General features: G+C 49.3%; 1 protein-coding gene across 1 annotated transcript in view; it reads right to left on the reverse strand.

Annotated features, from left to right (window-relative positions):
- The window catches only part of LOC134969810 (uncharacterized), a 36899-nt gene that overhangs the window by 11342 nt on the left and 12336 nt on the right, over positions 1-13221 (reverse strand). Inside the window, exon 4 of the mRNA XM_063945991.1 lies at positions 10844-10913. Within this exon, the coding sequence (XP_063802061.1) occupies positions 10844-10913 (70 nt within the window). The remainder of the gene's footprint in view (positions 1-10843; positions 10914-13221) is intronic.

Consider the following 13221-nt stretch of genomic DNA (forward strand, 5'->3'; position numbering starts at 1 on the left):
GTGTCAGAGGAGTGTGAGGAATCTTATTTTTTTAAATCTGTTTATTGGTAAGGAGAAAAATACAAATGTAACACACACATTGCATACAACAGTTGTACAGCTATAATATGAAATCTCAGCTTGCATAGGAATGTACAGCATTATTTCCATACAAGAGCAATCCCATATAATAGTGGAGGTAGTGATAATAACATTTGTTACGGGTATTGCTAGATAAATTGCAAGGATCCGTCATCTCTCGGTGTCATGTCATTAACAGTGTGTATATGCTAGTCTAAAACAGTGTTCCTGAAAACAGTAAAGTTGGGGTTAGAAGGGTGGTGATCCCCTCGTTAGTATTTCCATATTATACCATGTAGTATATTTAACCACTTTCCGCATGTTGAGGAATCTTATTTTAATGTAAAAAAGAAATCCTCAGTCACTTTTCCTGTGTCAAAGAAATTGAATACCCTGTTTGAAGAAACGTGGGTTAATCCTGAGAAGAAATTTCAGGTCCCTAAAAGGTTACTCTCATCTTTTCCTTTTCCTCTAGAGCAGGCATTCCCAACCACGGTCCTCAAGGCACACCAACAGTGCAGGTTTTAGTGATATCCAGGCTGCAGCACAGATGGTTAAATCAAAATAACTGAGCTACTAATTAAGTCACCTGTGCTGAAGCCTGGATATCACTAAAACCTGCACTGTTAGTGTGCCTTGAGGACCGTGGTTGGGAATGTCTGCTCTAGAGGATAGAAAAAAATGGGGAAATCCACCAATAGTGGACACATCAGTCTCTAGGCTGTCATGTAAAATTGTTTTGCCTGTTCCTGGTGCAGCCTCCTTTAAAGACACGGCTGATCGTAAAATTAAGACTGCACTCGAATCATTGTACACAGCTGCTGGGGTTGCCCAAAGACCCACTATTGCATGTGCGTGGATCACAAAAGCCATTGAAAATGCACAGGTAACCTAATTGAGGGATTAGATTCCTCATCTAGGGGGAAGGTTGTTTTACTCCTACAGCATATACAGGACTCAGCGAAACTTTATGGTGAAAGCCATAAAAGGGATAGGCTTGCTTAACGCACGCACCACCGCTATGACAGAGTCGGCACGCAGTGGCTTGTGGCTACGCCAGTGGACTGCTGACGCGGACTCCAGGAAAGGCGTGTCAGGCCTACCATTCACAGGAGAGGCCTTGTTTGGAGATGAACTAGACAAATGGATCTCCACAGCTACTGCGGATAAGTCTATGTATCTTCCTTCTGCAGCCCCACTCCAACCAAGAAGACTTATTCAGCTTCTAAGTTAAAGTCCTTTCGGACGGCCAAGTTCAAGGGCAAATCCAGAGGTGTTTCTATGTCCTCCAGCGGCGCAAGAGGTAAACCACGCAAACCAACAACTGCAGGTGCTCAGGAACAGAGCTCAGGCTCTGCTTCCTCACAGACTTCAGCATGACGGTGGACTGCACTGCCTGAAAGGCTGTCAGGTGGGAGCCTGCCTACAATTCTTCAGTCACATCTGGTCAAGTTCGTGCCAGGATCCCTGGGGCATAGATCTTATTTCCCAGGGCTACAGACTGGAGTTCCAAAAGCTCCACCTGACAGATTCTTCAAATCAGGCTTGCCAGTTTCACAAGAGGCAAGCATAGCTTTACTGCATGCCATCCAAAAACTGGTACAGACTCAGGTCATTGTTCCAGTTCCGCCTCATCTACTCAACAGGGGATACTATTACAACTTGTTCATAGTACCGAGACCGGCCGGTTCGGTAAGGCCGATTCTGAACCTCAAGTCTTTGAACCCGTACTTACTTGTTCAAATTCAAGATGGAGTCTCTGAGAAGGGTAATCTCAAATCTGGAGGAGGGGGAATTCCTACTGTCTCTGGATATCAAGAATGCGTACCTTCCCATTCCGATCTGGCCACCTCATCAGGCTTATCTATGGTTTGCACTGCAAGACTGTCACTACCAGTTCCAGGCGCTGCCATTTGGTCTCTCCACGGCACCGTGGGTGTTCACCAAGGTGATGGCAGGGATGATGTTTCTACTCGGCAAACAGGGAGTGAACATAATTCCGTACCTGGACGATCTCCTGATAAAAGCACCGTCCAGGGAAAGATTGCTGGACAGCATTGGTCTCTCAACCAAACTCCTCCGGGATCACGGGTGGATTCTGAACCTTCCAAAATCTCACCTAGAGCCAACAAGGGGGCTCCCATTCCTGGGGATGATACTAGACACGGAGTCGCAGAAAGTGTTCCTTCCGTTGGAAAAGGAATTGGTGATCCAGTCGATGGTTCGGGATGTCCTGAAGCCAACACAGGTGTCGGTGCATCTGTGCATTCACCTTCTAGGAAAAATGGTGGCCTCTCACGAGGCTCTTCAATATGGAAGGTTTCACGCAAGTCCCTTCCAGCTCGATCTGTTAGACAATTGGTCCGGATCGCATCTTCACATGCACCAGAGGATCTGTCTGTCGCCAAAAGCTAGGATCTCCCTTCTGTGGTGGCTACAGACTTCTCACCTCGTCGTAGGTCGGAGGTTCGGAATTCAGAACTGGATTCTGTTAACCACAGATGCAAGCCTCAGAGGTTGGGGAGCAGTCACTCAGGGGGTGCAGTTTCAAAGAAGATGGTCTAGTCAAGAAGTCGTCCTTCCAATCAACATTCTGGAACTCAGGGCCATATACAATGCCCTTCTGCAAGCCTCACATCTTCTTCAAGATCGGGCCATTCAGGTCCAGTCGGACAATGTGACGGCAGTGATGTACATAAACCGACAGGGCGGAACGAAAAGCAGAGCAGCTAGGTCCGAGGTGTCAAGAATTCTCCTCTGGGCAGAAAGAAACGCTGTGGCATTGTCAGCGGTCTTTATTCCGGTAGTAGACAACTGGGAAGCAGACTTCCTCAGCAGACACGACCTGCACCCGGGGGAGTGGGGCCTTCACTCGGAAGTGTTCAGCTGCTTGACAAGTCGATGGGGATATCCACAAATCGACATGATGGCCTCTCGTCTCAACAAGAAGCTTAAGCGATATTGTTCCAGGTCGAGAGACCCACAGGCGGTGGCGGTAGACGCCCTGACGATTCCATGGGTCTAACAGATGGTGTGCGTGTTTCATCCACTTCCTCTGATCCCAAGAATTCTAAAGAGAATAAAAAGGGAAAAGGTTCAAGCAATTCTCATTGCTCCGGACTGGCCAAGAAGGGCTTGGTGTGCGGACCTTCTGGAGATGCTCTTTGAAGATCCGTTGGCTCTACCTCTTCTCGAGGATCTTCTGCAACAGGGCCGTTCATCTATCAGGACTTGCCGCGGCTACGTTTGATGGCGTGGAAGGCCGTCACACTGTTGGCCTAGGCTTCCGTAAGACGTGTGTCGGAGTTGGGGGCTTTGTCTCAGAAAAATCCCTATTTAATTTTCCATGGGGACAGAGCTGAACTCAGAACTCATCAGCAATTTCTTCCTAAAGTGGTGTCGGTGTTTCACATCAACCAACCTATTGTGGTTCCGGTTGTCACCGACACCTCTGCTACTTCAAAGTCTTTGGAAGTTGTGAGGGCTTTGAAGGTGTATGTAAAGAGAACAGCTAGTCACAGAAAACCGGACTCACTGTTTGTTCTTTATGATCCCAATAAAATTGTGTGTCCTGCTTCAAAACAGTCTATTGCATGCTGGATCAGGCTTACTATCCAACTTGCTTATTCCATGGCAGGTTGCCATGTTTAAAATCTGTACAGGCCCACTCTACTAGGTCGGTGGGTTCTTCCTGGGTGGCTGCCCGGGGTGTCTCAGCTTTACAGCTTTGCTGAGCAGCTACTTGGTCAGGTTCAAATACGTTTGCTAAGTTCTACACGTTCGATACTTTGGCCTCTGAGGACCTTCAGTTGGTCAATCAGTTCTGTAGGAACCTCAGCACTCTCCCACCCGGTTTGGGAGCTTTGGTACATCCCCATGGTACTAAATGGACCGCAGTATCCTCTTGGACGTAACAGAAAATAGGATTTTAATTACCTAACAGTAAATTCTTTTCTCGTAGTCCATAGAGGATACTGGGCGCCCGCCCGGTGCTTCGTTCTTCCTGCACTGTTACTTGGTTAAGTATTGTTGTTGGTTCAGCCGTTGCTGTTCCTGTTTCAAGTTTGGTTAGCTTGGTTTTCCTCTTATTTTGTGTGTGCTGGTTCGGAATGTCACCACTATCCTTATCTAGCCTTCTCTCAAAGTATGTCCGTCTCCTCGGGCACAGTTTCCTAGACTGAGTCTAGTAAGAGGGGCACACTATCAAATTCTTAAAGTGCCCATGGCTCCTAGTGGACCCGTCTATACCCCATGGTACTAAATGGACCCCAGTATCCTCTACGGACTACGAGAAAAGGATTTACCTGTAGGTAATTAAAATCTTTTTTTTTTTAATCTGAATTTTGTGATGGATATGCACAAAATGTCCACGTTGGTGAAGCGAAATGAGAAAAATGTATATAAACATTTTTTTTATAACTAAAAATTTTAAAATTAGCATGTAAATATATATTCACCTCCTTTGCTATGAAGCCCCTCAAAAGTTCTGATGCAACCAATTACCTTCAGAAGTCACATAATTAACTAAATTAAGTCCACCTGTGTGCAATCTAAGTGCCACATGATCTGTCAGTATAAACACAACTTTTCTGAAAGACCCCAGAGGCTGCAACGCCACTAAGCAAGAGGCATAACACCATGAAGACCAAGGAGCTCTCCAAACAAGTCAAGGACAAAGTTGTTAAGAAGTACAAGTCAGGGATGGGTTATAACCCCCCCCCCCCCCCTCAAATCTTTGATGATCCCCCGGAGCACCATCACATCCATCATCTTCAAATGGAAAGAACATGGTACCACAACAAACCTGACAAAGAGAGGGCCGGCCACCAAAACTCACAGACCGGGCAAGGAGGGCATTAATCAGAGAGGCAGCACAGAGGCCGAAGGTCAGGGGAGGATTGTGTTTGAAAACCAGCTCGGGAAATTTCTGGTAGCAGACCCAAAGGAGGTGGGGTCTGTTGAAGAGGTGGGGTCTGTTGAGGTGGGCATGATCCCTCATCATAGGTCCTGATTCTGAGACGGGCCTTCCTTGCATTTTTTGCTGCAGTTATGTCTGCGACTTTAAGCTAATGCCACTACAATGTCCTTCACTGGTGTACATCCGTGCGTCCAAATATGCAAGGACTGACACTCCCACTGTCAGTGTCTACAGATACTGCAATCATGCTTTGTGCCTCACACCATTGTAACTATCATCAGCCCTACGCTAGGTGCAGATCATCCGTCTGAGTATGACCTCCAATCTGAGCAATTCAGCATCTCTATAAGCAACACTCCCATACTACTTGACATCTGCATCTGATTGGCCAACCCTCTGTAACCGTCTAGTATCGCCTAACACATTTCTAATACACTACTTTGTGCGTACATCGGAATCTGTACTGCACATCTGTACAAACACCAACGGGATGTACAGTATGTGTGGTGCACATCACTCCACTGTGTCCAACATCACCACTGGTCAGACTGCTCTAGAAAATAACTACAAAAGGGTCATGCATATTTACAGAATGTCACTCCACTTTTATTAGCTGATCTCACTCATTATAAAAAACATTCAGCGGTGCAATAAATAGGAAATAGCAAGTACCAATAAACCCCCACACCCCCATAAAACGAGATTTATGGTAAGAACTTACCGTTGATAAATCTCTTTCTGCGAGGTACGTCATGATTGTTTGATGCGCACCAAACAAAGTAAGAATTCCAGACCCTATGGGAAATCCGAGCAGAAGCCGGTTTCCGGGCCCTCAACATGGTTTGAATGGACCGCCTCAGAGAATCCTTTAGCCCTCAAGACGGAAGCTTTAAGAACCACGCCGTTAAAGCCAGTCTGGCCAAATCCTGGTAGACACAGGGGCCCTGAACGAGGAGGTCTGGTCATTGTGGAAGTAGAAGGGGACAGTCTAGCAAGAGGCCCTGTAGATCTGAGAACCAGCGCCGTCTGGGCCACGCTGGAGCTATGAGAAGTAGGATTCATCCTTCCTGCTTGAATTTCCGTATTACTCTGGGCAGGAGTGACACCGGAGGGAACACGTACGGCAGCTGAAAGTTCCATGGAATTGCCAGTGTGTCCACCTGCATGAGGATACCTTGTCCTTATTCCGAAGACCAGAACCTTGTGATTGTGTCACGACGCCATCAGGTCCACATCTGGAAGGCCCCACCTGTCCACGAGGAGTTGAAACACTTCGGGATGGAGGCCCCACTCTCAGGCGTGTATGTCCCGATGACTGAGAAAGTCCGCTTCCCAGTTTAGGACCCCCGGAATGAATACTGCCGATATGGCTGGCAGATGGTGTTCCGCCCACTGAAGAATCTGTGATACTTCCCTCATTGTCATGCGGCTTCGAGTGCCGCCTTGATGATTGATGTATGCACCATGGTGGCATTGTCCGACTGTACTTGAACAGGTCTGATCTGTATTAAATGCTGGGCCATGTTCAATGAGTTGAACACCGCCCGCAATTCCAGAATGTTTGTGGGAGGAGAGACTCCTCCTTGGTCCACTGACCCTGAAGGTAGTGTTGCTCCAACACTGCGCCCCAACCTCTCAGACTGGCATTCGTCGTCAGAAGGACCCAGTTGGAGATCCAGAAGGGACGACCCCTGCTCAAACATTGGTCCTGGAGCCACCAGCTCAGTGACAGACGGACCTCCGGAGACGAGGAGAATATTCTGGCTGGTGATGATTTGTTAGTAGTCAGCAGCTGGCATGACATTATGGTGACCATCACACCACACATGTACGGAAACTATATGTCACATAGACTATATCTATCTGTATATATCTATATATAGGCATAATAGCCAAAGGGTATAATATAATAATACAACTCATTAACATGATTGTACACCATTAATCACATGATCGTGAATGACGCAGTTTCAAGCATAACCGTATTCCTGCACTACTTCCAACTACCATAACGCCATCTGTAAATAAATCCAACTACAGTATAAACAATAGCATCACTCACAGAGACGCTTCTCACTGACTGTGGCACATCCCCGCCTCTCTGTCAGCGGCATATCCCCACCTCACTGACAGCAGCACTTCCCCGCCTCACTGACAGCAGCACTTCCCCGCCTCACTGACAGCAGCACATCCCCGCCTCACTGACAGCGGTACATCCCCGTCTCATGGACAGCGGCACATCCCCGCCTCACTGACAGCGGCACATCCCCGCCTCACTGACAGCAGCACATCCCCCCATCACTGACAGCGGCACATCCCCGCCTCACTGACAGCAGCCCATCCCCACCTCACTGACAGCAGCACATCCCCGCCTCTCTGTCAGCGGCACATCCCCACCTCACTGACAGCAGCACAGCCCCGCCTCACTGACAGCGGTACATCCCTGCCTCACTGACAACGGCACATCCCCGCCTCTCTGTCAGCGGCACATCCCCACCTCACTGACAGCAGCACATCACCACCTCACTGACAGCAGCACAGCCCCGCCTCACTCACAGCGGTACATCCCCTCCTCACTGACAGCAGCACAGCCACGCCTCACTGACAGCAGCACATCCCCGCCTCACTGAGAGCGGCACATACCCGCCTCACTGACAGCGGCCCATCCCCACCTCACTAAAAGCAGCACATCCCCCCATCACTGACAGCGACACATCCCTGCCTCTCTGCCAGTGGCACATCCCCACCTCACTGACAGCAGCACATCACCACCTCACTGACAGCAGCACATCCCCACCTCACTGACAGTGGCACATCCCCGCCTCACTGACAGCAGCACATCTCCACCTCACTGACAGTGGCACATCCCCGCCTCACTGACAGCAGCACATCCCCACCTCTCTGACAGTGGCACATCCCGCCTCACTGACAGCAGCACATCCCCTCCTCACTGACAGCGGTACATCCCTGCCTCACTGACAACGGCACATCCCCACCTCACTGACAGCAGCACATCACCACCTCACTGACAGCAGCACATCCCCACCTCACTGACAGTGGCACATCCCCGCCTCACTGACAGCAGCACATCTCCACCTCACTGACAGTGGCACATCCCCGCCTCACTGACAGCAGCACATCCCCACCTCTCTGACAGTGGCACATCCCGCCTCACTGACAGCAGCACATCCCCTCCTCACTGACAGCGGCACATCCCCGCCTCACTGACAGCAGCACATCCCCACCTCACAGACAGCATCACATCCCTGCCTCACTGACAGCAGCACATAGACACCTCAATGAAAGCGGCAATTCCCACCTCACTGACAGCGGCACATCCCCGCCTCACTGACAGCACACATCCCCGCCTCACTGACAGCAGCACATCCCCACCTCACAGACAGCATCACATCCCTGCCTCACTGACAGCAGCACATAGACACCTCACTGAAAGCGGCAATTCCCGCCTCACTGACAGCGGCACATCCCCGCCTCACTGACAGCACACATCCCCGCCTCACTGACAGCAGCACATAGACACCTCACTGAAAGCGGCAATTCCCGCCTCACTGACAGCGGCACATCCCCGCCTCACTGAGAGCGGTACATCCCCACCTCACTGACAGCAGCCCATCCCCGCCTCACTGACAGTAGCACATCCCCGCCTCACTGACAGCAGCACATCCCCGCCTCACTGACAGCGGCCCATCCCCACCTCACTAACAGCAGCACATCCCCCCCATCACTGACAGTGGCACATCCCCGCCTCACTGACAGCAGCACATCCCCCCTCACTGACAGCAGCCCATCCCCGCCTCACTGACAGCAGCACATCCCCGCCTCACTGACAGCAGCCCATCCCCGCCTCACTGACAGCAGCACATCCCCACCTCACTGACAGCAGCCCATCCCCACCTCACTGACAGCAGCACATCCCAGCCTCACTGACAGCAGCACATCCCCGCCTCACTGACAGCAGCACATCCCCGCCTCACTGACAGCAGCCCATCCCCACCTCACTGACAGCAGCACATCACTGCCTCACTGACAGCAACACATCCCCTGCCTTGCTGACAGCAGCACATCACTGCCTCCCTGACAGCAGCACATCCCCGTCTCACTGACAGCGGCACATCCCCGCCTAACTGACAGCAGCACATCCCCGCTTCACTGACAGCAGCCCATCCCCGCCTCACTGACAACGGCACATCCCCACCTCACTGACAGCAGCACATCCCCGCCTCAGAGACAGTGGCACATCCCTGCCTCACTGACAGCAGCACATCACCACCACACTGACAGCAGCACATCCCCGCCTCACTGACAGCAGCACATACCCTAGTAACTGAAAGCAGCACATCCCCGCCTCACTGACAGCAGCACATACACACTTCAGAGACAGCAGCACATCCCCGCCTCACTGACAACAGCACATCCCTGCCTCACTGACAACGGCACATCCCCGCCTCACTTAGAGCGGCTCATCCACACCTCAGAGACAGCAACGTAATGTATACTGTATAAGGGGTACTACTGTGTGGCATAATGTATATAGGGAGTACTACTGTGTGACGTAATATATATAAGGAATACTACTGTGTGGCGTAATGTGTATAAGGAACACTACTGTGTAGCATAATGTATATAAGGAGTACTACTGTGTGATGTAATCTGTATAAGGAACACTACTGTGTGGCATAACGTATATAAGGAGCACTACTGTGTGGCGTAATGTGAATAAGGAGCTCTACCGTGTGGTGTAATGTTTAAGCAGCACTACTGTGTGGTGTAATGTGTATAAGGGATACTACTATGTGGCATAATGTATATAGGGAGTACTACTGTGTGACGTAATCTATATAAGGAACACTACTGTGTGGCATAACGTATATTAGGCTTACTACTGTGTGGTGTAATGTGTATAAGGAACACTACTGTGTGGCATAACATACAGTATATAAGGAGTACTACTGTGTGACGTAATGTGTTTAAGGAGCACTGCTGTGTGGCGTAATGTGTATAAGGAGCACTGCTGTATGGTGTAATGTGAATAAGGAGCACTACCTTGTGGTGTAATGTGTTTACTACTGTGTGGTGTAATGTGTAAAAGGAGGACTACTGTGTGGTGTAATGTGTATAAGAGGCACTACTGTGTGGAGTAATGTGAATAAAGAGCACACTGTGTTGTGTAATGTGTATAAGTGGCACTGCTGTGTGGTGTAATGTGAATAAAGAGCACTACTGTGTGGTGTAATGTGTATAAGTGGCACTACTGTGTGGTGTAATGTGAATAAGGAGCTCTATTGTGTGGCGTCATTTGAATTGGGAGTACTATTGTGTGGTGACTCCCTTTCCCAAGGAGACCAAGCAACATTTTTTGGGCAGCGTGCGCTGTTCCTATTTTTAATATTGTTGCACCTGGGCCCACCATTCTCTAGTTCATGAGAACTAAATCCAGTATCCTATTATCCACAACCCATTTTCTCCTTGTGAAAACTACAGGGCCATTGGTCATTAATTGCAGTATCCTATTACAGGCCATTTTCATAGGGTGAAAACGGACCCATGATCACGATTGCGTGATAACACATGTGAATGGGGATAAATCCTCAATCCCATGTGTAATCGCGGCTCTGGCAGCCATTTATCGTGGATTATGCTTCGGGTACCTGAGGCACACAAAGCATAATCAGTGATAAGTGCTGGCTTCGGTGTGAGGCGCATTCCGCATCCAGGATATTAGGATAGCCCTCAGTGACACAATTACCTGCGGTCATCGACTACAGGTAATTGGATACCCCCCTATGTGTGAGTCCTAAGTCATTTGTAGCAGACATACAGACATACAGACATCTCTGTACCAACCTGCTTCAGTCTCTCATTATCTTTTTGCTGTGACGCCTCTTTCCATGACTGTAAGTTCTGGTTTCCAAAGCTTTAATGAAACAACAATGTTGATTAACTTAGTTGTTATTATTGTTTTAATTATTATTTATTGTTTTTTTTTCTTATACCATTTATTTGTGTTATTTCATTGTCACTGAGGGTTCTATTTACTAAGCCTTGGAGAGAGATAAAGTAGATGGCGATAAAGTATCAGCTCCTAACTGCCATGTTGCAGGCTGCGATTGAAAAATGACAGGCGCCGATTGTTTGGTACTTTATCTTTCTCCACTTTATCTCTCTCCAAGGCTTAGTAAATAAACCCCTAAAAACAGTACGGTGCATCCGGAAAGTATTCACAGCGCTTCACTTTGTCCACATTTTATTATGTTACATCTTTTTTCCAAAATGGAATAAGTTTATTTTTGTCCTCAAAATTCGACACACCATACCCAGGGCCGGTTCCAGCGCTGTTTGCACCCCGGGCGGGAAGTAGGGGGCATGATTTTGTGCAGGGGGCATGGTCAATTACGCCCCCTGTTCAGAGTAGCGCTGCTGAAACGCTGTGCGGTGCGCAATGACGTCATTGCGCACCGCAAAGCAAAGATCCTCTCCACGAAGAGAAACTAGACGCATAGCGTCTAGTTCCCTTTGTGGAGAGGACCTTTGCTGGGTGGTGCGCGATGATGTCATTGTGCACCGCACAGTAAAGGTCCTCTCCATGAAGGGAAACTAGACGCTACGCATCTAGTTCCCTTCGGAGCGGGCAGCGGGTCACAGCGAGGGCAGCTGGGCAGTAGCGGATCTTGCCCTGGTGTGGCGCCCTCCGGACGGCGATGGCGCCCTCCGGATGGCGCCGGCGCCCTCCGGAAGGCGGCACCCCGGGCAAAAGTCCTGCTTGCCCGTGGCAAGATCCGCTACTGACCATACCCCATAATGAGATTTTCGCAAATTTATTAAAAATAAAAAAGTAACAAATCACATGTACATAAGTGTTCACTGCCTTTGCCATGAAGCTCAAAATTTTGCTCAGATGCATCCTGTTTCCACTGATCACCCTTGAGATGTTCCTACGGCTTAATTGGAGTCCACCTGTGGTAAATTCAGTTGATTGGACAAGATTTGGAAAGGCACACACCTGTCTATATAAGGTCCCACACTTGACAGTGCAAACCAAGCATGAAGTCAAATGAATTGTCTGTAGACCTCCGAGACAGGCTTATCTCGAGGCACAAATCTGGGGAAGGGTACAGAAAAATATCTGCTGCTTTGAAGGTTCCATCATCCGTAAATGGAAGACGTTTGGAACCAACAGGACTCTTCCTAGCCGTCTAAACTGAGCGATTGGGGGAGAAGGGACCTAGTAGTCAGGGAGGTGACCAAGAACCCGATGGTCACTCTGCCAGCGCTACAGCATTCCTCTGTGGAGAGAGGAAAACCTTCCAGGAGGACAACCATCTCTGCAGCAATCCACCAATCAGGCCTGTATGGTAGAAAAAAGCGCATGGCAGCCCTCCTGGAGTTTGCCAAAATGCACCTGAAGGACTCTCAAACCATGCCCAGCCAGTTTCAGACTTGAATCTGATTGAACATCTCTGGAGAGGTCTGACAATGGCTGTGCACCAACGATTCCCATTGCAGTCTCGTGGTCTGGTCATGTGCTGAAATGGGTGTGTAATTGCAGATTCGTGGTCTGGTCATGCACTGAAATGGGTGTGTAATTGCGATCACGTGGTTTGGTCATGCGCTGAAATGGGTGTGTAATTGCAGTCACGTGGTTTGGTCATGTGCTGAAATGGGTGTGTAATTGCGATCACGTGGTCTGGTCATGTGCTGAAATGGGGGTGTAATTGCGATCACGTGGTCTGGTCATGCGCTGAAATGGGTGTGTAATTGCAGTCTCGTGGTCTGGTCATGCGCTGAAATGGGTGTGTAATTGCAGTCTCGTGGTCTGGTCATGCGCTGAAATGGGTGTGTAATTGTGATCACGTGGTCTGGTCATGTGCTGAAATGGGGGTGTAATTGCAGTCTCGTGGTCTGGTCATGCGCTGAAATGGGTGTGTAATTGTGATCACGTGGTCTGGTCATGCGCTGAAATGGGTGTGTAATTGCAGTCTCGTGGTCTGGTCATGTGCTGAAATGGGGGTGTAATTGCGATCACGTGGTCTGGTCATGCGCTGAAATGGGTGTGTAATTGCAGTGTCGTGGTCTGGTCATGCGCTGAAATGGGTGTGTAATTGCAGTGTCGTGGTCTGGTCATGCGCTGAAATGAGTGTGTAATTGCAGTGTCGTGGTCTGGTCATGCGCTGAAATGGGTGTGTAATTGCAGTCTCGTGGTCTGGTCATGCGCTGAAATGGGT

The sequence above is a fragment of the Pseudophryne corroboree genome, chromosome 11, assembly GCF_028390025.1.
Source record: "Pseudophryne corroboree isolate aPseCor3 chromosome 11, aPseCor3.hap2, whole genome shotgun sequence".
NCBI lineage: Eukaryota > Metazoa > Chordata > Amphibia > Anura > Myobatrachidae > Pseudophryne > Pseudophryne corroboree.